The sequence below is a fragment of the Budorcas taxicolor genome, chromosome 1, assembly GCF_023091745.1.
Source record: "Budorcas taxicolor isolate Tak-1 chromosome 1, Takin1.1, whole genome shotgun sequence".
Lineage (NCBI taxonomy): Eukaryota > Metazoa > Chordata > Mammalia > Artiodactyla > Bovidae > Budorcas > Budorcas taxicolor.
In genome coordinates, this window is record NC_068910.1 from 5749525 (window position 1) to 5777458 (window position 27934).

The following is a 27934-nucleotide window of genomic DNA, read 5'->3' on the forward strand; positions in this document are numbered from 1 at the left end:
CCTCTCCATCTGAGTGTGAAGGGCTTTCTGTCCAGTTCAATTCACCAGCTGTTTTGTAAGCCCCCCTGGGTGCCAGCTGCTGGGCTGGCCTCGGAGATTATACTGGTGAATGAGCCAGCCCCAGACAGTGACAGTCGTGTCAACAGACCATTCAGTGGATGGTAATGGGAGCTTAGGGACACGTGCAGGCAACTCAGGTGGCAGCGGTGTTCCTAGGGAGGCCCTCCTGGAGCTGGGCTTTGAAAGGGGCATGGGCTGTCCTGTTGCTCCAAGGACTCTGGACCTACAATGTGCTCTGCGAGTAAATTCCTCACAGCAAGAAGAGTGAGCACCCGGGGAGCTTCAGCCTAGGAAGAACTGCACCTCTAAGAAAGAAACAAGATCTGCACAGGGACGGGGAAGCTGGGCCTGGAGCAAACAAGAGGCTTGAAGAACAACGACATCCATGAAGATGGCCGAGCCCAATTCAAGTCCTTGTCCACAGGACATCTGAAAAAGAAAAATCACTGGAAGGGGAATCTGGTATTAAGCCTATTTCACGGTGAATTAAGATTAGTGAGAGAGTCAATGCTATTGATTTTTACATAGCTCTACCGTGAAGACCACAAAAATGAAAACAAATCCCCAGAATAGTCCAAATGACATAAATATTCCATGCAGTGCCCAGCCAAGCTTCCACCAGCATTAGGAGCTATTATTTACTGCCTGGAAAACACATTGGTACCTTGGCTAATAATGATTTAAACATTATCCATCTCCCTTGGACTGGAAGGCTGCTGTCACCATGGCGACCAAGGGCACCATGAAAACACACCCTTAAATCCCGGGCAGGGCTCTACAGGTGCAAGGAGGCTGTTGGGCCAGAAATACCACTCTGTGTCCTCTTCCTCCAATATCCAACACACTCTTGGTGATGGAGGGGGAAGAAGAGCATCCATGCGTGGGGGCTGTGTCTTAGCCAGAAAGGCAAGATGCTGCCTGGATCCTTTAAACATCACCTGTTCACTGAGACAGACTGCCTCCCGTCTATCCCACAGGCCACTTACTGGGGGCTCTCCTGGGCCCCTCCTCAGGCATCCTCAGCAACACAGGTCCCTCCCAGACCACCTGCAGTAGCCATAACATGCTCCTTCCAAAACAACTTCATTTGTTAAAGGAACAATCTACGTTGCTTCCTGTTCTTGCCTCAGGTGCCTTATCTCCCACCTATCCACCCAGGGGCCACCCCCAAGGACACCAGAGGCCCCCATTAAGTCAAGTCTAATAGCTTCTTAGCCTTTGTCTTTCTCCCAGTTCCCAGCTTAAACACTTATCCCCATTAGAAAGTTTCTGCTTTCCTGCTTCCTTTCCTCGTGATTTTTTAAAAGTCATTTACAGGTTCATCTTCTCACACATTCTTCCCGTCAGCTAATCAACCAGTCAGCTAATTTTGATCAGCAGCATCTGTTATGTGCCAGACACTGCAGTGGGCACAGTGGATGCAAAGGTAGATGGGGAACGAGCCCCGCCCTCTAGCTGTTCTGGCGGCTGCCTGCTGTGTCTGCAGATTTCTAAGCTGCTTCCCGGAAGACCGGCCTCCTCTCACATCTGTTCTTTCTCTATACACTCCCGTGGCTTTTCTTACCTATTCCTATGGAGGGCTTCCCCAGTAGCTCAGGGGTTAAGAATCCGCCTGCAGTGCAGGAGATGCAGGAGACATGGGTTTGATCCCCAGGTTGGGAAGATGCCCTGGAAGAGGGCATGGCAACCCACTCCAGTATTCTTGCCTGGAGAATCCCCATGGACAGGAGCCTGGTGGGCTACAGTCCACAGAGTCGCAAAGAGTCGGACACAACTGAAGTGACTCAGCACACACACACATGGTTTTCGGAACCACTGATGCACTGATGGTTTTCAGTGTCTCTCACCAGCCCAGTGGTATCTCTTGAGTTTAAGACCCATATTTTCAACTCCCTTTTCTGAACATCCACTTGGATTTCCTATCTACAATCTCACATGCTCAAAATCAAAACCGTCACTTTCTCCCGTAATCTGTTCCTCCCTCTGTGTCTCTTTCTTGGATAACAGTGTCACCTACATGACGACCTCACTGCATCCTCTTTTGAGTCCAGCTTCTGAATTCAAATGAATAAAGCCTTTGAAAGGAAGAGAGATACACAGTTGGGGTCCACTGCCCTGCAGCCCTTCATAGCCCTCTGCAGGCATGGCCAGCTTCAGGGGGCCCTCCCTCTCCTGCTCCCCTCCAGGCCCCCCTTCTAGCCCTTCTCTACTTCCCTCATCTCTCAGCTCCCAAAGTCCCATATCTTTTACTGTTATTTAGTTGCTAAGTTGTGTTCAACTCTTTGAGACCCATGGACTGCAGCATGCCAGGCTTCCCTGTCCTTCGCTATCTCCCAGAGTTTGCTGAAACTTATGTCCTTTGATTCAGTGATGCCATCCAACCCATCTCATCCTCTGTCACCCCCTTCTTCTCCTGCCTTCAGTCTTTCCCAGCATCAGTATCTTTTCTGGTGAGTTGGCTCTTTGCATCAGGTGGCCAAAGTATCAGAGCTTCAGCTTCAGCATCAGTCCTTCTAATGAATATTCAGGGTTGATTTCCTTTAGGATGGACTGGTTGGATCTCCTTGCAGTCTAAGGGACTCTCAAGAGTCTTCTCCAGCACCACAATTGGAAAACATCAGTTCTTCAGTGCTCAGCCTTCTTTATGGTCCAACTCTCACATCCATACATGACTACTGAAAAAACCATGCTTTGACTATACGGACCTTACCCTTCATCCTTCTCTTGAATTCTTTCCCTAGGTATCCCACCTGTTCCCAGAGCTCTAATTCCATCATTTCTAAGATGCATGCATTTAGCACTATTCACCTTATTATCTCTGAAATCAGGATGCCACCCCTCTGAGCAGAAGGGACTGGGGTCAGAGCTGATCCTATTATCACCACTTCAGTTGAGTTATGGGCTCGCTGGGCTAAAATATTTTAAATCAATTTAAATCAATTGGTGTTTGAAGGTTTACGATGTCTTTTCTAAAAAGATCATACTGTGTTTCAGACACAGGAGTGAAAGTTGATACTGTAAAGCAAATATAAATCATTATAGAGAAACGATCACACATTTTCTTGCAAAGAAACAACTTTATGAATCTGAGAAGATACCCACCAGCAGATGTAGCTGGATCACACTGTTACTGCGGCACATGCAAGCTGATTACTATGGCACCTCAAACAACACACCTGCAGTCTGGAGAACCTGCCGATTCCTTTAGGAGGGATAAAGAATCTTCAAAGCAACAGGAGTCTGGTGCGGTATCTCACATGTCACAGGGAGTAACCAACGTCAAGTCAATGCAGAGCAGATTAACTAGTAGTGTTTCTGCTTCTGATGTCCATTCCTCTTAACTGGACACATTAGGTGCCTTCTGGTGTATAAGATGGACTTCCCTGGTGGCCCAGACTTAGCTAAAGAGTCTGCCTGCAGGGTAGGAAACCTGGGCTTGATCCCTGGGTCAGGAAGATCCCCTGGAGAAAGCAGTGGCTACCCACTCCAGCATTCTCGGGGGTTCCCTGGAGGCTCAGACTGTAAAGAATCTGTCTGCAAGGTGGGAAACTCGGGTTTGATCACTGGGTTGGGAGGATCCCCTGGAGAACGGCATGGCAACTCACTCCAGTATTCTGGGCTGGAGAATTCCGTGGACAGAAGAGCCTGGCGGGCTACAGTCCATGGGGTCACAAAGAGTCAGACACGGCTGACTGACCATATGGTGCAACTCAGATCAGGTGAAATATGGCACATCAGAAGTTTCTCATCTTTTAGGGGACACAGGCCCTTTCAAAAATCAGATGATAGCTATGGACTCACACCCTAGCAAAATGTACTTATTCTCATGACTCCATCATTTTTACACAATTCCACAGGGTTTGGGGGCTTCTTGAAGCATTCTGGGTCCCAGGTAAAGAAATCCAAACATGAAAGCTGATGACTCCCCTCCACATCCCTCTCTCTGCAGTGCTCCAGGCTTCCCGTCCACCACCCAGACATCCCTACTTGCAGCCTCAGAGGCATCACAAACCTAATGGGTCCCCAAAGAGAGGCACATCTCCCCCAACTCTAGCCACAGCTCTCCCCGCTCTGACACTATCCTGACCCACCAATGGCACCACCAAGCACAGCCACTAAAGCCAGGAAGCAGCCTGGGCCTCTCCAGCCCCCTACGCCCTCTTCATTCAGGTACCGGGAATGGATGGATGGATTCTCACGCTTGCATATTTCCCAAACCACCCTCTTCTCTCCTCAAAGCTGCCACCACCTTCTCCCAAATGACCACTATGTGGAATCCAACCTTGGCCCCTGTGCACCCACTCCCCACGCTGCAACCACAGTGGTCTTCCTATAAAGAAATCCTGGCCATGACACCCCCTCTATGTTAAGCCCTTTGCGGCATTCCACCGCTTTCATCTTATTACGAGGCTTGCCTACAAGCCCTTCCTAAGCCACCCCTCCCTGCCACTCCAGCCTGTTTCTCTCTGTCCCCTTTCAAGGTCTGTGCACTGGCCACTCTGAACTGCTTTCTGTTCCCCTCCTGAGCCACAACCCTCATCCCATCCACTCTTTGTACCAGCCCACGTCATCCACAGGGACCACATCTTAGATATTTGCCTCTCTGTCTCCAGGACTCACCAGGGTGCCTGTAATCCAGTAGGCGTTTAATAAATGCATGCTGAAGTAATCCTAGGGCATATGGTCCCACAAAACACGAACTCAGTAATAAATGCTGAGTTATGAAAACAGAGATGGTTCTGGTCCCAGCTCTGGGGCCTTAAGCAGGTTACTGCACTTCTTCAAGCCTCACTGTGCACATCCAGGAAGTGGGAATGAAAACATCGACTTCCTAGGATGGTTGTGAAGCTTAAATAATTTAATACAAGTTGGCAGTTGCTGCAAAAGCAGTATTGTCCTCTAAAGGGCCACCAGGGGACATATAAGGCTGTTTTGCATGCATGCGCAGTTGCTTCAGTCGTGTCTGACTCTTGGTGACCCCATGGAGTGTAGCCCACCAGGCTCCTCTGTCCATGGGATTCTCCAGGCAAGAATAGTGGAGTAGGTTGCCATGCCCTCCTCCAGGGGATCTTCCCCACCCAGGGACAGAAACTGAATCTCTTGCATCTCCTGCATTGGAGGTGGATTCTTTACCTGCCAAGCCACAAGGGAAGCCCAAGGGCAATTTTAGGTGACCAAAAAGACTGAGGGTCAGCATTTAATGACCAAGGTAAGCTGGCAATCCTACAAGTATGGGCACAGTACTGCCCTATTTCTCAGGATTTCCAAATGTGCCACCAGACACTCATGTGTGTAGCTTGTAATATTTTTTTGGCCATGCCACATAGCATGTGGGATCTCAGTCCCTCATCTAGGGGTCAAACCTGAGCCCCGCTGCATTGGAAACTCAGAGTCTTAACCACTGGCCCGCCAGAGAAGTCCTGCTTATAATTATTAAGCCTAGAATCTAACTCTGTTTTATATATAACCTCAAAATATTTTCACCTCATTTTGATAGAAACTGAATGTTCCAGAAATGCAATTTACCATATGAATGGAAAGTGGACTATGCTCTCTTTAATTTGGTGCTTTACCAAATGTTATCCATCACTTGAGAAAATCATGTCACTACTGGCAATGCTACTGGTGGAACCCAAGTGCCAGTGCCACCTCTTCCTATCAGTCCTCGCTTGTGGTTGTGGCATTCATGGTGATTCTATCATAATGTATTGCTCAGCTCTTATTTCAAGATATAAACTGCAGAGAAAAAGAACCGACAACATTCAGTGGAACCTCGGCTCTCGCATCTCATAGTTGAATGCAATCACACCGGGGTGGTGCCCGCCCCTGTTGAGTCTGGCATGTTTGTACCTGAGCGTTTACATGTCAGAACACATATTGTTTTAGTATATGTTGCTTCCTTTCTGCTCGTCCTTTAAAATATAAAGGGGGTATTCTATAGATTTTCTTGGACTTAACCTGGGCTGGTAGATTATTGACGACCTGCATTTCCAGGTGGTAAGGAGGCATTAATACAAACCTCATCATCAACAGGGGTGCTGGGTCTATCAACAGGGCTCATGAAGGCCGTGGTGCCAGGGCGGGCATGGAGTCAGCCCTGGCTTCCTGGTTTTGATATGATAACCACCAGAGTACTAGGCCAGTCAAACTGTGACACAGCATGGTTGTGATTCAGGACCACGGTCATGCCTGGCTTTTGCAGAGTGAGTTACCATCTGCTGCTATGTTCTCACTAGGTGGGGAGGGGGGGTCTTGTTTATTATCCATTGGGGGAGAGTTGCTGTCAATCAGGAAGGAAGAGAGATGCTGCCCAGCACAGACAGCAATGTAAGGGCCTATCAGTGACCCCTCTACTCTCCAATACACCCCTGCTCAAGAACTCTCAAGGGCTTCCCCAGTTGCTCAGCAGTAAAGAATCTGCCTGCAATGCAGGAGATGTGGGAAACACGGGTTCAATTCCTGGGCTGGGAAGATCCCCTAGAGGAGGGAAAATGGCTACCCCCTCCAGTATTCTTGCCTAGAGAATACTGGACAGAATCCCATGGGCAGAGGAGCCTGGTGGGCTACACAGTCCATAGGGTCTCAGAGTCGGCCACAACTGAGTGACTGAGCACACACAAGTGTGCACAAGACTCTCAGTGGCTCCCCACGGCCCACAGGACCTAGTCTAGCCCAACCCTGGAGCCTGGCCCAGCCAATCACGTCCCAGCCTCCACGGCCACCCCTGATGCCCCTTCTCCGTACCCCAGGAAGGCACAGCCCTGCCCTCCACATGGCTGTCTTTCAACGTGCCGCTCACACCTCCTCCCAGGAGGTCCTTCCAGAATGCTGTGGTCCACAGCAACTTCCTTATTGAAACTCCATCCCAGCAGTGACTGGGCCATCATCTATCCAGCGGTCCCCAACTTTTCCAGCACCAGGGATTGGTTTCATGGAAGACAGTTTTCCCATGGACCAGGGTAGGGATGGGGGACGGTTTCAGGATGATTCAAGCGTATTACATTTATTGTGCACTTTACTTCTAATTTTGCCACTGATCTGACAGGAGGTACCATTCAGTGGCCTAGAGGTTGGGGGCCCTGTGATCTGTACTACAAAATCCTGTTATTATCTTCAAGTGAATGAATCCAGTCTTACTGCCCCACTGGACTGAAAACTCTTTGAAGTTGGAGCATGGGTTTATAGAAATCTCAGCCATAAAATAAAAACAACTGCAATTCGTGTGTTTACTGTGTGACAAGCAGGTAACTTACAGGCATCACCTCGTTCAAGGTCTAGAGCAACCCAGTGAGATGTGTGCACCGACGACCCTGTGGTGAAGGCCGAGGAAGCAGCTCCAGGGCAAAGAAAGGCACACACCGGAGGTCACGCTGGAGGCAGGGCCATGGCGCAAACTCTGTCCACCTGGCTCTGCTCTCCCCGCCCCACCTCCCCGGCCCCCACCAACAGCGCTGGGCGAATGGTGCGCACTCAGGCTGGCAGGCGGGTGGAGGCTCACTTACTGAAGGCTCTGCATTCACCACTGGGAAGAACACTGGCTGGGGAGCCACCTAGGTAGCATGCGTGCTTTAACGCTCAGTTGTGTCTAACTCTCTGCGACCCTCTGTAGACCTGGGTTCAAATCTTGTCTCCGATCGCTTCTCGGCCTTTCGGCTAAGATCAAGTGTAGGATAAAATCTTGTCTCCACTAGCCATGTGACCTATCCGAGCACATCACTTAGCCCTCCAGGACTTCACTTTTAAAGTGGACTTGCTGATACTCCCCTGTCCATCTGTTGGGGGGGGGTTAAATTAGACAAGGAACAGAAGCACTGAGCCCAACGTCAGGCACACGGTTGGCGCTTTGTAAAGCCAAAGTCATTTGCTTAGCTGGGGGGAGGATCTGCATTTAGAACCTGGGCTGCATGACTCTTCAGCTTCTGTGGCCCCCTGCCCATCTCCCTGCACCCCTCCCCACCAGCAATTGCCCCTCATCTGCACCTCGTCCCCACTGAGGGTCTCGCACCTACAGCTGCAGCCGGACCGCGCACATTCCCATTCACACCCATTCATTCCCATTTTCCACCCCTCTCCCCCAAGACGGGTTTTCCTTTTGCTGTTTCTTTACCCGCAGGGGAGGTCAGGGGAGAAAGCTTGGTTGTGTGACTGCCAGGAAAGACTTCAGAACTTTTACCTCAATCAAACAGGTCCTACCACGTGACGAGCAAACACACATTTGTTTGCTGACTGAAATCGACACGCGATGGTTCCCAGTATCTACCATGTGGGTTACCCTGGACACAGAAAAATGCCCAAGGGCCCTGGTCATGCAGGGCTTCCCAGGTGGCTCAGGGGTAATGAATCTGCCTGCCAGTGCGGGGGAACCAAGTTTAATCCCTGGGTTGGGAAGATCCCCTGGAGAAGGAAATGACAACCCACTCCTATATTCTTGCCTGGGAAATCCCACAGACTGTAGTTGTCCATGGGGTTGCAAAGAGTCGGACACAACTGAGCAACGAAACAGCCCATCGTGCAATGGATGCTCTGCCAACATATACGAGGAGGAAGGAGGAGGGAAAGAAGAAAATAGGGAGGGGGAGTACGCTAGCTTTTTGGCCTTTGTACCTGGGCCCTTTGACCTAGAATCTCCTTTCTCCTCTGCCTTTGGGTAATTAATAACCATCTGCACCTCCCCAGCCAGCTTGGATCCCACTGCCTCCTGGGGCCGCATTCATCTCCAGCACAGGGACATTTTGTAACTGTCTGTTTACTTCTCTGCCTACACGCCCAGCCTCTAAACTTGTTTAGAGTTGATATCTGTGGTCCTGGGCACAGGAATGTTTCATAAATATTTGCCCTACGGGGTAAGAAATGTCTCTGGACCCACAAGCCCAGCAGTCATGAGACAATGAGAGGCTAACACAGGACAGTTGGAAGCTGCTGTGGGCGAGAGCCATCAGTGAAAGGAAGAGGAGGTTGAGAAGGATGGGGGTGCGGGGCCCCAGAAGGCCTCCTGGAGGAGGCGGAAGAGAAAGCAGGGTGGTAGGGAAGGAAGAGCTTGGTGTTCAGTTGCTCAGTCATATGCAATTCTTTGTGACCCCATGGACTGCAACACACCAGGCTTCCCTGTCCTTCCCAGAGTCAGCTCAAACTCATGTCCATTGAGTCAGTGATGCCATCCATCTCATTCTCTGTCACCTCCTTCTCCTCCTGACTTTAATCTTTCCTAGCATCAGGGTCTTTGCCAACGAGTTGCCTCTTCACATCACATGGCCAAAGTATTGGAGCTTCATCATTAGCATCAGTCCTTCCAATGAATATTCGGGACTGATTTCCATTAGGATTGACTGGTTTGATCTCCTTGCAGTCCAAGGGACTCTCAAGAGTCTTAACTGGAAAGCACCAATTCTTCAGTGCTCAGCCTTCTTTATGGTCCAACTTTCACATCTGTACATGACTCCTGGAAAAGCCACAGCTTTGACTATACGGACCGTGATTGGCAAAGTGATTTCTCTGTTTTTTTAATACGCTGTCTAGGTGTATCATAGCTTTCCTTCCAAGGAGCAAGCGTCTTTTAATTTCACGGCTGCAGTCACCATCGGCAGTGATTCTGGAGCCCAAGAAAATAACGCCTGTCACTGCTTCTACTCTTTCCCAATCTATTTGCCATGAAGTGATGGGACTGAATGCCATGATCTTAGTTTTCTGAAGGTGTCTTATAGATAGAGATAGCATCAAAGTCCAAAATCAGTTGACTTTAAATAAGAGAGACTGTTCTACATGACCTGGGTAGGCTGATGCAATTGATGGAAAGGCCTTAATAGCAGAACTGAGGTTTCTCTAATGAGGAAGGTTCACCTGTGGTCACTGCCACAGTCTCCTACAGAGAGCTGCAGCCTGCCCTCTGCACGCCAGCCTTGCCCGGCCCACCTCACAACACCAACGCTTCGTACAGAATCTGCTGGTTCTGCTTCTCTGGCTGAATGCTGACCGACAGAGGTGGCCACAGGGGTGCAGAGCACGGGGGGCGGCAGGCCCCCTGGAGGGAGACAAGTACACTGGAGTGACTGCTGCCGCCACAACAGGCCAGCCTCAGCTTAGCCGCCCAGCCTGCACTCTGCACAGGCTCACACCTTCCCTCTCTGCTCCCCCGGTGCCTCTCTGGGTCTTTGCCCGTCACTTTTCCCGCCACACCTGTCAGAGCCAGCCCACATGTCACCTGCCCAGAGCCTCCTGGACACACTGACCCCATGTCCTGCACCTCCCAGGCAAGCTGTGGTTCAAAGGTTCTAGTGACACCAACACAGTACCCGCCACCTGTCACCGCACCTGTTACACTACACTTGAAAGAAGGGGAAACTGAGGCCGAGAGAAATGGAGTGATGGGAACAGCCAGTGAGGCTGGTGATGGCCTGCACTGACCCACGCTGCTGCCACGTGGTGGGGCAGGACTCCTGACTCCAAACACAGGCTCATTCTGTTCTCCACTGCCAGCTCTGTCTTTGGCTTCTTTGCCCGATTCTTGAAGGCAGGGTACACGGTGAGTAAGTCTTTTATTTTTATTTATTTATCTCATTTTTTACTTTTTTTTTTGGCTATGCCAAGTGGCATGTGGGATCTTAGGTCCCCAAGCAGGGATCAAACCTGTGTCCCCAGCAGTGGAAGCATGGAGTCTTAACCACTGGACCACCACAGAAGTCCCAGCTAGCAATGTTTTTAAATTTCCCCTGCAGTGCTCAGCCTGGCACTAAGATTGAAGTGGCACACCACAAATACCTCTGCCCGCTTCTGGTTGAATCTGTGGCATCATGCCTGATCTCACGTGGAGCTCAAAGCCATCTGGACTCCTTGCCTCTGCCACTCAGGAGGGCAGCTCATTTGCCAGTGACACGGGTACACATCGATGGGCCCTCGAGGGGCTGGGCTCCTTGGGGTGCTCTGGAAGGGTTAACAGCACCCAGTCCCCTCAGGCCCCCCTCTGTGTGCTGAGGGCTTTCTCAGGAGGCAGCCAGCCCTGTAGGACCCCTCCCACCAGCAACCACTCGGACTTTGGGGGGGCCTTTGTGCTTCAATAAAGACAGTATTACCCAGTCGCAAAGCTTCCCTCCTTTCCAACCCTCCTCGCTGCCAGGGTTCCCGCTAAAGGTGAAGCGCTGTCATTCAAGGCCAAAGAAAGGGCTGAATCAAGACGCTAAACTCTTTTGACTTCATGTGACAATCGACGGCTCTCCCCAGACCAGCGGTGTGAGAGCTCCCAGCGCCGCACAAAGGACCCTCGGCAGCAGCTTCGGGTGTCCTCGGGCCCCGGAGCTGGAGGGCAGGAGATCTCCTTGCGGGGCTCTCTGCATGCATCTCATGAACGCTCTAGTTTCCTCTCTGAATGCAGACAGCAGCGGGTGCTGGGAGAGCCCCACCACCAACGCCGTTCCCGCTTGCTTCGGGCTGCAACAAAGGCCACTTGAGGGCCCAGAGACAGCGCTGCCCAGTTCCTTTCCTGGGCCTGTTCTCTTCCCTTTCACACATCTTTCCCTTTCACTCCCCCTGCCCCCTTTGCTACTGCTTTACGCCTCATTGAATCCATCAGCCACTTTACAGGGTGCTCCTGAAGAATAAATTTTCTGTGTGGGGCTCCTGATGGCTCCCCTGCTGGCAGCTCCGGCCTGCCTTGGTGGCAGTGGGGTGGAGGGGGCGGGGAAAGGCACACACTTGAGGAGGAGCTATTGATACCTGCCCCCCAGCCTGCATCTCCATCTGGCAGGTCAGGGGTAAGCTGGCTGGAGCAGGCACCCTCACCTGCCAAGGGGCCCCACCCTGCTCCTCCCCAATCCTGGAGGCATCCGTTCCCCCAGGAGCTTAGCATAAGCAGCTTAAGCCCTGTGAGCCTCTGTCTTCTCATCTGCAAAATGGGGATAACAACCGTACTATTCTCATCTGCGTGTGTGTTGGTCACTCGGTCTTGTCTGACTCTGCGACCCCATGGACTGTAGCCCTCCAGGCTCCTCTGTCCATGGAATTCTGCAGGCAAGAATACTGGAGTGGGTTGCCATTTCCCTCTCCAGGGACTGAACCCAGGTCTCCCAGATTTCAGGCAGATTCTTTACCATCTGAGTCACCAGGGAATGCTCAGTGGGTTAATGTAGCAAGGGCCTTGGAACCAGGCCCGGATCAAAGTGCCACTTAAGCATCTTCTTTACCATTAGCATCATGCGGAGGAGGCAGGCTGTTTAAGAGTCGTTGTACCGGGCTTCCCTGGGGGCCAGTGGTTGAGCCCACCTTGCAACACAGGGGATAAGGGTTTGATGCCTGGTCTGGGAAGATCCCACATGCTGTGGAGCAACTTAGCCCCTGCACCACAACTACGGAGCCAACGCACTGCAACTACTGAGGCCCAGACACCCTAGATCCCATGCTCTGCAACAAGAATGTTTGTTGTTGTTTAGTCGCTAAGTCAGGTCTGACTCTTTGCAACCCCATGGGCTCTAGCCCACCACGCTTCTGTGTGCAACAAGAGCAGGCACTGCAATGAGAAGTTGGCATGACACAATGAAACAGTAGACCCGCTCACCGCAACTAGAGAAAGCCCACACATGCCAACCGAGACCCAGCAGAGCCAAAATTAAATAAATAAATGAAATTAACAGAAAAAAAAAAAAAAGAGTCTTTGTACAGATGTAACAAACAGAAGCAGACTCACAGATACAGAGAACAAACTAGTGGTTACCAGTAGGAGGACAGGCGAAGGGAACCAAGAGATACAAACTACTAGGTATAAAATAAATAAGTTACAAGGATGTAAGCACAGCATAGGAAGTGGAGCCAATATTTCAAAATAACTTCATCTGGAGTTTAATCTATAAAACTACTGAACCACTATGTTGTACACCTGAAACTAATATTGTAAGTCACCTACACTTTAATAAATGGAAAAAAAAACAAAAAAGAGTCCTTGTACTACCTCCAACTCCTCTACTTGTTGGTGAATGAAGGAAGGAAAAGAAAAAAAAAAAAATCAATTCAAGGCTATTTGCAGCTGTTTCTGTGTGAGTGCGTCTGTCTGTGTGTGTGTTTTCTTTTTTCCTGCCTTGGTGTCCTGGAGCTCTGAAAAGGATAAAAACAGTGGCCTAAAGCAGTGAAAAGGCAGGATTCTTCTTAAAATCCCAGCTAATCCTGCAGCTTCCTTTAAAGTGGCAGCAGGAGGAGGGGGGAGGGGCCCAGAATTGTTTTTGCAGCACCCTCCCCTCCCAGCCACTGCTCCTGGAGACCAGGAAACGAGGGGGAAAAATCCATAAATCATTCTCCAGAAGAGGACAGAAGGAGGAACGCTCAGGGAGACAGAACAGAGAACAGGAGCCAGCCCGGGGGGTGTAGGGGCAGCAGGAGAGGGCACCTGAGTATCTGGTGGGCAGGGAGGGCTGCCTACAGAGGGCAAAGCATCCAGACAAGAGTTGGGCCAGTCACCCAGTTCAAAAGTCAAAAAAAGAGGGCTTCCCTGGTGGTCCAGTGGTTAGGAATCCACCTTGCAATGCAGGGGACACCAGTTCAATCCCTGGTCCAGGAAGATCCCACAAGCTGTGGGACAACTAAGCCCATGAGCCACAACCACTGAGCCCGCATGCAGCAACTACTGAAGCCCGTGTGCTCTACAGCCTGGGTTCCACAGCAAGAGAAGCCACCACAGCGAGAGGCCTGTGCCCTGCAACTGGAGTGTAGCCCAAGCTCTCTGCAACGAGAGAAAGTCCACCAGCAGCAACGAAGACCCAGCGCAGCCATAGATAGATACATTTTTTTAAAAAAAGGTCAAAAAAGAGAAAGTTCTCAAACTCGGGTGCACCATCAAGTCCTGCAGAACGAGGATGCCACACTGGAAGGTGTCTCTGATTGGATCACCTCTCTCCGTGCACTGCACCTCCACCCTGGACACACACTAACTGGGTTCCCTAACCTCTCCATTCTGCAGCCCCCCCACCCCCGCCACCCATTCACAATGAGTAGTCAGAGCCAGTTTTTAAGGATGAAAGTCAGATCATGTCACCCTTGCTTAAAATCTTCCAGTGGTTCTCCACTGCCCTTAGAATAAAATCCCCGACCGCTCAGCACAGCTGAGAAAGTCTGCAAGGTCTGAGCCCCGCCCTATCACATGCCACCATCTACTCCATCTGGCCCCAGTTCTGTGTCACCTCTCCAATTCACCAGGTCCTTCCCCCACTTGAGAATTTCATCTATGCTGCTCACCTGGACAGTCCCTTCCCATCCTTGCCATCATCGATGGGGGGCCCACTCAGTACTGCTTTGCTTTACCCCCCTCACCCCAAGGGGACCTCCTGCCTTCATTCTTCCCCCTCCAGCCCCCATTCTCTACCCAAAATATTCCTATAACTGCTCATTCTTCATCTGACAATCAGCTTCACAGTCTGACTCACTCACCCCTAAAAAGAGCCCCCCCACCAGTCTCGTACCTGGCACACAGTAGGTGAGCAATAAGGCACTTAGTGGATGAATAAAATAATCAATGAGTAACACTCACTGCAAGTGAGCATTTAGATACAAAAACCCAGCACATTTGGGACCTGGCAAAGCTGGGGTGAGATTTTTAAGGATCCTTCGGAAAAGCTCTCCATCTCAAATCATCACTGTAACTTTTCAGTATCTCAAATGGTCCGTGCTTTGGGTGACAACAATTTTGATGTTAGTTTCTTTTTGCGTGGCAAACAGTTTTCATGGATTAGTTTAACAGATTAGAGATCCAAGAACTTTTTCTGTGAAGGGCCAGATAGTGCATATTTCAGGCTTTGTGGGTCCACATACTCCGCTGCAATTACTCAGCTCTGGCATTGTACCAGCACAAAAGAAGTTGACAGCGATGCAGAAAGATGGATGTGGCTGTGCTCCAGCAAAACCTTATTTACAAAAGCAGGTCATGGGTCAGATTTTCTGTGAAAGACCGATGTTGACTGATCCGTGGGTCAGGCTAAGGCCTAGCAAAGCCACAAGAGAAGGACGCATAGTAAAGATGAGTTACAATCTTCGGCAAGCATGCAGAGCAGGTACTGGGGCCACCCTCCTCTGTTCCCATGCTGCAGTACGACAACACAGAATAAAGACAAGGACACCTGGATTTATTTTAAATTATTGTTTTGTAGAGCGTAAAGGATTTCGGTTGTGTCATTTTGCATGTCAGCAACAGGCTTCCCTGATAGCTCAGTTGGTAAAGAATCCTCCTGCAATGCGGGAGACCTGGGTTCGATCCCTGGGTTGGGATGATCCCCTGGAGAAGGGAAAGGCTACCCACTCCAGTATTCCGGCCTGGAGCATTCCTCGGACTGTATAGTCTGTGGGGTTGCAGAGTTGGACAAGACTGAGTGACTTTCACTTTCAATATGTTTGTGCAAATGGGAAATTCTAAGAGCAATTTTCTCTCTGGAGGACCTGGGGAGCTATTGTTAAATGTCTAGGTGGGTGGGTGAGTGGATGGATGGACAATAAAAATGGAGAAGACAAGGTGTTTTCTAAGGTGGTTATAAGGTAGACTTGGCTAATACTTAGATGAGATATTAGAGGAGAAGTCGTCCAAATGAGTTAGCGGTTTCAGGCCTATGAGGCCATAGAAAGGACCTGGTGGCAGGGATGAGCAAGATGAATCTGGTGACAAAAAATGAGTAAAAAGCAAAGACTTTTCAACAAACAGACATTCGTATGCAGAAATGAATTGAGACACATACCCTACACCCTTCACAAAAATTTACTCAAAATGGGTCATAGATCTAAATGCAAAATGCACAACTATAAAAAGTCATCTAGGGAAAACCTAGACTTTGCATATGGCAGAGACTTTTAGACAAAATATAACACCAAAAGCACAATCTGGGAAGGAACTAGGTTGGACTCCATTGAATTAAAAATTTCTGTTACACAAAAGACTGTCTCAAAAGTATGTGAAAGTAAGCCACAGACAAGGAGAAAATATTTGCAAAAGACACATCTGATAAAGTACTGTTATCCAAAACATACAAGGAGCTCTGAAAGCTCAACAATAAGAAAGCAAACAACCAATTACGAAATGGGTCAAAAATCTCAACGGACACCTCACCAAAGAGATACACGGATAGTAAATATGCGTATGGAAAGATGCTCCCCATCACCTATGCTCAGGGAATGCAAGTTACTATGATCAGGAAATACCACTGCACATCTATTGTTGTTGTTTAGTTGCTGAGTCGTGTCCGACTCTTTGCGACCCCATGGACTGTAGCCCGCCAGGCTCCTCTGTCCATGGGATTTCCCAGGCAAGAATACTGGAGTGGGTTGCCTTTTCCTTTTCCAGGCAATCTTCCTGAACCAGAGATCAAACCCGAGTGTCCTGCTTGGCAGGTGGATTCTTTACCACAGTGCCACCAGGGAGGCCCCACATACCAGTCAGGATGTAGGACAGCTCAAATCCAAAACACTGATGATACCAAGTGCTGGCAAGGATACAGAGCAACAGGGGCTCTCTTACACTGAAGGTGGGAACGTAAGCTGGTACAGCCGCTTTGGAGATAGTCCAGTAGCTTCATATAAAATTAAACATACTCTTACCATAAGAACCAGCAGTTAAGTTCCTTGGTATTTATCCAAAGAGTTGAAAACTTAAGCCCATACAAATGCTTATACATGAATGTTCATAACAGCTTTATTCCTAGTTGTCAAACTTGGAAGTACCCAAGAGTCCATCCACAGGTGAATGTGGTGCACATCCAGACAACGGGATATTATTAGTCAGCAATAAAAAGACACGAGCTATCAAGACACAAAAAGACATGGAGGAAACTTCAATGCACCTTGCTGAGTGAAAGAAGTCAATCTTAAAAAAAGCTACAAACAGTATCATTCCAATGACACGGCATTCTGGAAAAGTCAGAAGTATAGAGACAGCAAAAAGATTGGGTTCTGGTGGTTGCCAGGGATGGGGAAGTAGGGGGAGATGAACAGGAAGTGCACAGATTTTTAGGGTAGTAGAACTACTTTATATGAGACTTTAATATTAGATCCATGTCATTATACATTAGGAAAGTGAAAGTGTTAATCGCTCAGTCGTGTACAACTCTTTGCAATCCCGCGGACTGTATCCTGCTAGGCTCCTCTGTCCATGGAATTCTCCAGGCAAGAATACTGGAGTTGCTTACCATTCCCTTCTCCAGGGGATCTTCCCCACCCAGGGATCAAGCCAGGGTCTCCTGCACTGCAGGCAGATTCTTTACTGTCTGACCCATGAGTGATTTAGGCAGTAAGCGTTATGTGTGTGCTTAGTTGCTCAGTCGTGTGCGACATTTCACGACCCCATGGACTGTAGCCTGCCAGGATTACACATTTGTCTAAATTCACAGACTGTACAACACCAAAAGTGAGCCCTAATATAAATTATAGACTTTGGGAGAATATGATATGCCTATATAGGCTCATCAGTTTTAACCAATGTACCACTCTGGTGGGGGTTGTTGATAATGGGGGAGGGAACACAGTGTCAGGGCAGGGAGTAGATGAGAAATCCCTGTACCTTCTGCTTCACTCTGCTGTGAACCTAAAACTGCTCTAAAAAGAGAAAATCTCCAAAACCAAAACAAAAAATCAAGAACACAGGAAAATCACAAAGCTGTCTCCATGTCTTAGCCACTTGATTTCAATTATCCAGACTGAAAATGTTTATCATCCAGAAGATGACAACCTATTAACAGCTTGGAAGTTTCTTCCTAAAGAAACAAAGTGTTTCAGAATCCTATATTTACTCATTTACAATTGAGAAATGTTCTTATTTATTTTGTTAATCCAGACTTCTGGGAATTTTCAATATCGTCTAGAGCAAGGGGATGAATAACTGTGTGGAACTAAAACTGGGGCAAGAAAATAAATGGCTTACTAAGCCCTTGCCACATGCTCAGAAATCGGGTCTACATGTTGTCTTTGAAGCTGGACATGAGCCCCCAGCTGGAGGTATCAAAACAGATGAGGACAAGTTTTAGGGAAAGCAGAGAGACCCAGAACTGAATTCTAGCTCTGCTCCTGCCAAGCGGGATGGCCTCAGGCAAATTTCGCGACCTCTCTGGGCCTCTACCTCCTTACTTGTACAATAGGGTTTGGACTTAAACCCTCCCAGCCCAGACAAGCTGTATTCTAATATTCCAGAGCTGGGTCTCTGCCGTTAGAATCCCCTTGCTCACAGGACCTGATTCTCTAGTTCTACTGCTTCATGTGAGCACTACTACACAGGACCATAATTGCTCATCTGTCGGTGTCTACCACACCCAGGGGGGAGTGCACACTCTGCGGGGGCAAGACTGTCCACCGTCCTCCTGGGTGCATCTGGCACCTCGCAGGGAGCCCCACACAGGCGGGATTCAGCCTTTCCACAAAAGCCTACTAAGCAGCAGGCGTGCACCACTAGCTCTACATTGAAGCTGGAACCCAGAGACCATCTCTCCAGCCAGATCAGCCTCTTCTGAGTGTCCAGGTTGCTCACTCAGACCCTGGGAGACCCTGAATGTGGGTCTGTGATGTCAGAAGGATGGAAAGTGCTGAGGAAGGTACAGGAGAAGATGGAGCTGAAGGTCACATGCAGCGATTATCCTTCGTGGGGTAGGGGACACCGATGTCAACACAGCCTCGGGGCCCACATACCGCCCCGCAGACCAACGGAGAGCACTGTCACACCTCTACCTGCGGCCTTGCCACAGCCTCATCTGGGATCTACTTATTTGTGAACTGAAAAGACAAAGTGTTAGTCTATCAGCTGTGTCTGACTCTTTGTGACCCCATGGACTGTAGCCCACCAGGCTCCTCTGTGCATGGGGTTCTCCAGGGAAGAATACTGGAGTGGGTTGCCATGCCCTCCTCCAGGGGATCTTCCCGATCCAGGGATTTAACCTGGGTCTCCTGCATTGCAGGCAGATTCTTTACCATCTGAGCCACCAGGGAAGCCCTGATCCCAAATCCACACTTACAGAAGCACCTGCCAAGAGGCTGAGCCTAGAGTGTCTGCATCGACTCCTGAGCAAGGGTTGTGGTCTCAACTGAGTTACAGTCGGGGTTACAGTTTTTGCCTTGGAGATGGGATAGAGCCAGGACCTTTTCCTCAACTTGATGAAATTTCAGAAATTTCTCCTGAGGCCCAGGTATGGATAGCAGGCTGGAACTTGGGTGAAGAGGAAATGCAAGCTTGGGCATGGCCTGGACAACAGCAGGAAGATGGAGTCCCTCCCGCTTCCTTGAACTGACCCCTGAGGGAGACTCTGGCCAGAGTCCTGCAGGCAGGTGGCAGGGGCGACCTCTGCCCACTCACTAAGACTCAGATGACCTGCGTTTATTTTTAACTGCTTTTACATAAAATCTGAAGTCTTTGGACGCTGGGCTCACATCCAAGGTGAGGTGAACGAACAGTAAAAAAATAAATAAAAGCATCAGACCCTAGAGACCACATGCTGATCTGGGGCCTCCTAGTCTCCTCAAGCTGTCAGACGTGACCTCCAGAACCTTATTGATAAGCAGCCAGGGAAGTCCCTCATGCTGGGAAGGAAAGACTAAGGGCAGGAGGAGAAGTGGGTGACAGAGGATGAGATGGTTGGAGGGCACCATCGACTTGATGGACATGAGTTTGAGCAAGCTCTGGGAGATGGTGATGGACAAGGAAGCCTGGCGTGCTGCAGTCCACGGGGTTGCAAAGAGTCAGACACAACTAAGCCACTGAACAACAAGGGAGCTGGGCCATCAGAGCAGGTCCTGACCTGACACTTACTCACCATGTAACTGTGAACAAGTCCCTTTTGCTCTCTGAACCTCAGTTTCCTCATCCATAAAATATGGGTGTGGATGGACCAGATCGTCTCCAAGGAGCCTTGCAGGTCCTGAAACCCACATCTCATCCTGGACACTCACCCTGGTCTTGGGCATGGAACATGGAGAAGAGCCCATGAAGCCCAGTCTTAAGGAAAGGACTTAATTGCTCATGTCAACATTTCCCTTAATAGGACCATTTAGCTGCATCCAACAGTCACAGAGCACCTACTATGTGCTCTTAACAGCCTCTTCATAAGCCACCTGTAAGGAAACTGTCACTGTCCTCAGGTCACATGTGACAGGATTGATGGTGCACTCACCCAGAGCCTGAGCTATGCAGTCACCAAGGCGTGAGGTCAATCCCAGCCCCTCCCCCTTCCCCACTTGAGTGTTCTTGAGTGTCCTTGTGGGGTTATATAACCCCACAAATCTTCAGTTTCCTCATCTGTACAATGGAGATAATGCCGGCCCCTGTGTCTCATGTAGCTGGTAGCTGTTCAAGCTCTGAATGGAATAGGCTTGTGAAGCACTCAGTAACCATCATCCTGCCTCCCCCTAAACCTCTTCTGAAGTCCCTCAGCATGTAGCCTGCTGGTCCTTCCTTGATACTGGGTCCCTGCCTTAGGATTCTCTGACACACAGGCTTGATGGTCCCGCCAGTGGCAAGCAGTCCTGCCTTGGGACTGAACTTCCTCCCACCATGGCCCACGCCCAGGCCCGAGAGCCCAAGGCCACACATTCACGTGGACAGCCCACACATGTGCACACATCAAAACCTCATCCGTACTGTCCTCCCCACAGCCTTGGACAGCTGCCACCCAGCCAGGCCCCACTGGCCCCGCGTGAACACCCGAAAAGCTGGTCATCGTAGTAGAAGCAACAAGAGCACCAAGCGTGACAGCCCTCCCCCTGTTTCAGATGGTTCATGAAGCACTGTCACACAGATCACCTGCCGAGGGTAGAGGCTGTGTTTCATTCATCTTAGATGCACACTGAATAATGCCAGGTATCAAGCAGATACTCAGAAGCTATTTCTTGGATGAATAAGTTTGACAACAAGATTTTTAAAAATCACCATCTGCTTCTCATACTTACAATCAGTTCTCCATTCTGCTAAGCGTTAAAATGTGCAGCCATGCATTTCAGTCTTGTAAGCACCCCGTGAGATGAGCTCACTTACCAATCTCTATTTGGCCAAAGAGGAAACAGGCTCAGAGAAGGTAAGTGATTCACCCCAGATCTCAGTCAGTGAGAGACAGACCTGGGATGTGGACCCTGATTTTAAATCCTGGTTCTCACCCCCTGCAGTCTGTCTCCTCTTTTTTGGCCAAAAAAGGCAGTGGCTGGGGGCGGGGGGAAGGAAGGGAGTGGTGCATGGGAGCAGGATGCACGTAGTCTAAAATAGTAGATTGATAATGCAGTGATTTTTATATTTTGGAAGAGAAAAAAAATCCTATTGTCTTGACACAAATCAGAGAAAGCAAAGATCGGCAAAATCATCTCGCCTGAAGGGACACGAGAGTCTCTGTCCTACTTTCTGGCCCCTGAGGCACATTCATGATTACTTTCTAGTATGTCCTCAGCCTCCTGATAGCTCATAACATGAGGCTTGTTGACGTCTCTTCTGTGTTCTTCTAAGTCCACTCACTCAGGTCTGCCCACCTCCCACATTTTAGCAGTTGGTTCTTCATCCCACCTGCCACCTTGGGAGCTGAGGGGACCATCTTTTGCAAAAGGTCCCAGAGTCATTAAGTTCTTACTTCCTCAGAGGTTTTGTCTCCACGCATTGCCTCCACCAATGACTTAAGAGTAAAGTTTACGAGCAACTGCCTACCAGAAGCCAGCAGCCAGAGACTATGACACGGTCAGGGTGACACAGGCATTTTAAAAAAGCCCTATCTTCTTCTTTCCCACAAATGAGGAAGCCAATGGTGGCTCAGATGGTAAAGAATCTGCCTGCAATATGGGAGACCTGTGCTTGATCCCTGGGTCGGGAAGATCCTCTGGAGAAGGGAATGACTACCTACTCCAGTATTCTTGCCTGGAGAATTCCATGGACAGAAGAGCCTGGCGGGCTATAACCTATGGGTTCACACAGAGTTACACATGACTGAGCAACTAATGCTGTTCATGTCATTGACACTCAGCCACAGGGCTGTGGACTGTGGCCAACCGAGTACCCGTAGAAGCAGGTGGCTGCTGTTCAGCTCAGCCCAAGGCTGCCAGGCAGGTACACAAGCCCAGTGGTGCCCAGTCTTCCAACTTTCCAAGGGAGAACCTGTTGGTTTTTCCATATATTTCAAATGAAATTACCTGGTTTCTACATCTTGGTAACGAATTCTCCTCCCCTTCTTTTTTTTTAATAAAATACACGGATGGGCTGGACTTCGCCATGAGCTGCACATGTGACCCTTGTGGCACAGACGGCCACAGTCATCAGACATCCCTCTGGTCCCCTCATGTCTAAGCCTCCCTGGCAGCTGGTGAGGCCGTGTCTCAGGCTCTGGGCAGCGGGTTGGGAGTGGAAGAGCTGCTGTGACTTTCAGGCCAGGGCAGCTCAGAGCTTGCTATCTGCTCCCATCTTTCTTCTCCTATGGTCCCTGGTGGCTCCTGCAATGCAGGAGATGCGGGTTTGATCCCTGGGTCAGGAAGATCCCCTGGAAAAGGGAATAGTAACCTACTCCAGTATTCTTCCTGGGAAATCCTATGGACAGAGGAACCTGGTGGGCTACATCCATGGAGTTGCAAAGGGTCAGATACGACCGATTGACTAGAAAACAAACAAACAACAGTAAGGCACTAGAGGCCACGTGGTACAGACAGCGCAGAAGGATGGAGGCGGCTGGCCTTCCCCTCACAGACCGCAGGCGGGTGAGACCCAGGTCCATCAGTGGAGGCAGCCCGCGCCACCCGCCCGAGCACACTCCTGGAGCCCAGGTCCTCATCACAAAATGCCCCATGGTTCTAGTTTAGCACTCCCTGGTTTCTAAAGTACTTCAGCTCTCCTTTCCGTATATGACTCTCAACCGAGGAAGAAAACAGGATGAGGCTTTGCTATTTCACAGGTGAGCAAACCAAGGCACAGAAGGGGGACGTGAACAACCCCGAGGCGTGTGGCGAACAGCCGGTGGACAGGGTGTTTCAACTCTGGACTCCAGAGTGCTGCACAGTGCTCCTCCTGGCTCCCAATCGGGAGCTGATGCCCCGGGTGCTGGGTCACCTGTGAGCCTGCACGAGGACCACTCGCCCCCTCCCCTCCTGCAGCGAGCTGAAGATCCATCTCTTACCTTTCCCGTGGACTTGGTCCCCTTCCAGATGCAGAAGTAACAGATGGTCCAGGCTGCCAGCAGACACAAGGCCAGCTCCCAGCGAAGGTCCCCAATGTGCTCGATCCCATTTGAGATGGCCAGGACCCGGCGCCTGCAGAACGGAGGGCCCAGAGTCATGGGGGCTGGAGATGGGCCACACGGCCCCCACCGTGGGCAGGGGCTAGTGCTGCCGAGGGGCAGGGGCAGGTCACTCAGCCATGCGCCCACCGTTCACCAAGCGTCTCCTCTGGGTCATACCAGGGCCAGGTGTGGGGGTCTCAGAAAGGAACGAGACCCAGCCCCTAGCCATCCTGGATTCACCCTGTGGGGTGAAGGGGACCGGATGGGGTTTGGAGATGGCGTATGGGACAGTACGGTAAGAGCCACGTGGAGAACGTCCAGGGGAAGCGGTGAACCTACTTCAGGGATCCCAGGAGATGGCAGGACTGTCCACAAACACTCCAGGTCCCTCCCTGAGGGGTGAGCAGTGATGACACGTTCCTGCTGAGCTCAGCTCTGGCCAGAGGACCTGCTGTGGCCAAAGGCACACACGGCCCTTCAGATGGCAGCATTCAGAGCCAGGCGGTGTGGTCTGCCCTGTTCCTTCACACGAGTGCTGCTGTCCTAACAGAAGCATGTGTCCAAGCGACCCACTAGAAGCTCAAGTTCAGGAAACAATATGTGAGCCTTCCGGCCACCCTAGGTCAGTGCCGCTGTATGAGCAAGAAAGAAACTGCTGAAAGACAAGTGCTGGATGATGTTACTTGTACGAGGAATCTAAAAATACAGCAAACTGGTGAATAAAACCAAAGAGCAGCAGATTCACAGATACAGAGAACAAACTCGTGGTTACCAGTGGGGAGAAGGCAGGCAGGGCAAGGGGAGATACAGGGTAGGAGCTTCTTTAAAAAAAAAAGATTATTACAGGGTTATTCCAGGACTTCCTTGGTGGCTCAGATGGTAAAGAGTCTTCCTGCAAGGCAGGAGACACAGGTTCAGTCCCTGGATTGAGAAGATCCCTTGCACAAGGGAATGGCTACCCACTCCAGGATTCGTACCTGGGAAACTCCACGGACAGAGGAGCCTTCTGGGATACATAGTCCCTGGGATCGCAAAAGAGTCAGATACGACTGAGCAACTAACACACGCGGGAATATACAAAGTCATGTGTGTGAAACTTTTCAAAGTTGTAAAGCACGGTGGAATTTAAATAACCAATCATTCAAAAAACACCAGACCTCGATTTCTTCAAGCTAGTAAGATCTTTGTTACTGCAACACAACCCAGACTGTCCAGACTGCCATGGGGTCAGAGAAAGCTGTGTGGAAGAAGCGACATTTGAGCTAGAGTTTGAAGGATGATCGAGTTTAGCCAGAAGAGGGAGTGGGTAGAGATAGTTTCAGGCCCAGGGACAAGCACGAGCAATGGCCAGAAAACAGAGCATGGGGTACTCGGGGAACGTGGGGGCCCTGAGAGCAGAAGGGAAAAGCCGGGCAGATATACAGAGGCAGCATCACTGGGAGCGCTGAACAGCGGGCCAAGGGGCAGGGGTGTCCAGGGGGCCCAGGCCACAGGATGCATCCACCCACAGCCTCGCCTGGAACCCACCCGTCCTTCAGAGCTGACACAGGCCTGTCTCTCACAGCAGATCCCGGGGCTTGTGTTTCTCCAGAGTCAGACTCGCCACACTCCATATTGTCCAGAACTGTGGCATCAACACTAGCCCCCTCCACATTTGCTCCACGAACCCCATTTCGGCTGCCAAGCCACCCCCACCAGACCACGCCAGTCGCCTGGGTGCTCTGGGAACATCCTCTGAGAAAAGCAGCTCCCATCCCACCAAGCATGAAAGGCTCCCTCAGTGTCTATCTCCCTGGGAATCTACTTGGGGCATGATTCTGCATTAATGACTCCGTGGCAATAATTAGCCCTGGTCTGCAGGCTCCCTCCAGCCCCAAACCCTGCTGGAGAAATCAGGCAGGCCCCCAGACAAAACTGGGCTACGTACAGTCAGGGATTTACTCTCAAGAAAGCCAGCTCTCACTAGACTGATAGCCAGAAAGGGGAACATCTACTTAAATACATATTTATTGAGCACATACTGGGTGCCAGGCACTACAATTATACTGAGGATAAAGAAGCTTGCATGGTGCAGCTCTTGCCCTATACTAGGAGGAATTGGGCAAAAAGAAGTACAAGCTGTTTGAGAAAGAAAGGAAACAGCTGCTTCATTATAAGGATTACTTTATTTGTTTCTCATGCCTTAGCAGTCTTTGGCTTTAATTCATTTTAAAGTGAGGGGCTGTATTAAATGAAACTTCTATGAATATCTATTCTTATAACATCCTGGAGAAAGAAATGGCAACCCACTCCAGGATTCTTGTCTGGGAAATCCCATGGACAGAGGAGCCTGGCGGGCTACAGTCCATGGGATCACAAAAAGTCAGATACAACTGAGCAACTGAGCACATTCTTATAACCGAGCAGCAAGATCCAGAGCATGGTCCTTGTGGGACGCCTGCTGAAAATGTAAAAATTCCTGGGTCCCATCCTGGACCCGTCAGGTCTGAATCCTTATGGAATGGTTCTGAGGAAGCTTGCATTTTGTTACATTTTCCCAAGGATTGCTCACACAGGGCAAGGCTTGGCTATCACTGCAGAAGTAGAATTTCCTGGTAATGAAGGAATAACTTAGAAACAACAAGGCTTTTTCTTTTTTGAGAGAGAGAACATGAAGGGAGGGGGGCTTCTCTAATGCCTCAGACAGTAAAGAATCCACCTGCAATGCAGAAGACCCAGGTTTGATTCCTGGGTCGGAAAGATCCCCTGGAGAAGGGAATGGCAACCCACTCCAGTATTCTTGCCTGGAGAATCCCACGGACAGAGGAGAATGACGGGCTACAATCCACGAGGTTGCAAAGAGTCGGACACGACTGAGCGACTTTCACTACCACTATCACTACTTGAAGAGGGAGCAGGGGTCCTCTGAGAAGTTACTGAAGGGATGCACTGTCTCCCCAGAACAGAGCAATATACTGCTGTGCCCACTCACCCCCAAACTTCTGCAAGAACTTCAGGGTGCTCACCGACTTCCTTGTCTCCAGACCAAGAGCCTCGTAGCCGAGGATGCATACTCCCACCGGACATACTGCATGAGATCTCCCCACCCCTGGCCCCTGAAAGCTTCCAGAACATCCATCAGCTGGTGAATGGGAAAGGACAACCCGGAGCAGAAGAGAAAGTGGCCGAGGAAGAGGGAGATGTCCAGGGTACCAAGGACTCAGATCTAGCAGGGCTGCACGCACACACATGCCCTCTGACTGATGTCGTGTTTTTTATGGACGGAGCACCTGAAACTGGAGACAGCACGGGGACCCGGGGACAAAGAAGGGGTTAGACCTGCCAGGAGCGAGCTGGCGCAGGCCCCCTCTGCCACATTTTGGAGGCTGCACACTTTCGAGTCATGCAGCCGGCTTCAGCGCCCTCTCGCTTAATTGAACAATCTAGTTCCCAGAATAGGAAGCACATTACTAAAAGCTACGCGGGATGAATGGCTCTTTTGTTCCACCAGACACTATTTGAAAACATCCTCAAACTATTTTCTTTAGGTTTTACCAGCGCTGACTCTAACTAGCAATGGACCTTGAGTTTCCAAAGAAAGGAGGCTCGGGGGGCCAGGTTCTCAGCCTGCAGGGCTGTCAGGTTGTTTTCAAACCCACAAGGACAGCCTTTGAGAGCGTGGGGGCTGGGACACTCAACTCCGGAGACTTGGAGAAGGCACAGCTCTTCCTGGGGGGGGGGGGAGAAAAAAAACTTTCTTAATGACCCTCCCCCAAGAAGTGCTGGGACAGAAGAAGGGTCTGAATAAATTAAGAGTCTGCTGCCAACACCCTGGCCGAAAAGGACCCGGGAACAGACCTCCCGACACCGTTCACGGGGCAGGAGATGCTGAAGACTGCATGGGGCCCTTCGGAGGCATTCATTGACCTGGGTTATGCTGTGCACCTACTGTGCACCTACTGTGAGACAGGCAGGAAGGCAGGTTCTTCACGTGGCATTTTTTCTTTCAGGCCATTAAGACTATGCCTGGAGATTTCCACTCAGCACTTGGAGGTGTAACGTCTCTGCTTCTTCAGCCCTCAGCACATACAGAAATGCCTGGGCTCGAAACCGAGCTCTGCTCCTGACCAGCTGCGTGACCCTGGGGAAGGGACATCACCCCTTTCCATAGGTTTTCTCTTTGTTGTTGTATTTTTGTCCTTAGTCTTTTTTTTTTTAAGAAAAACATTTATTTATTTTTAATTGGAAGATAATTGCTTTACAATATTATGTTGGCTCCTGCCATACATCGACATGAATCAGCCATAGGTATACACATGTTCCCTCCCTCCTGAGACTCCCACCCACCTCCCAGCCCACCCCACCCGTCTAGGTGGGATTTGAGCTTCCTGCGCCATGTAGCAAATTTCCACCGGTCATCTACTTTCACATACAGTAGTGACTATGTTTCAATGCTATTCTCTCCATTTGTCCCACCGCCTCCTTCTCCCCCCTGCCATGTCCACAAGTCTGCCCTCTAGGTCTGTGTCTCCATTGGTTTTCAAGCAGGAACTCATCTTACCCTCCTAACAATCCTTGAGGAAGGTACAGTTGTTATCATCATTTCAAAGATGGGGAAACTGACGTGCCAGGCAGTCAGGTAACTTGCCCAAAGTCACTGAGAGCAAGTGACAGGGTCGGGATCTGAACCCAAAGATCCTGGCTCCAGGGCCCAGACATTC

The 27934-nt window shown here is 50.1% G+C and overlaps 1 protein-coding gene across 1 annotated transcript in view; it reads right to left on the reverse strand.

Annotated features, from left to right (window-relative positions):
* Window positions 1-27934, reverse strand: part of SLC6A11 (solute carrier family 6 member 11) — a 122153-nt gene that overhangs the window by 72173 nt on the left and 22046 nt on the right. The window contains exon 5 of the mRNA XM_052637934.1: window positions 23133-23265. Within this exon, the coding sequence (XP_052493894.1) occupies window positions 23133-23265 (133 nt within the window). The remainder of the gene's footprint in view (window positions 1-23132; window positions 23266-27934) is intronic.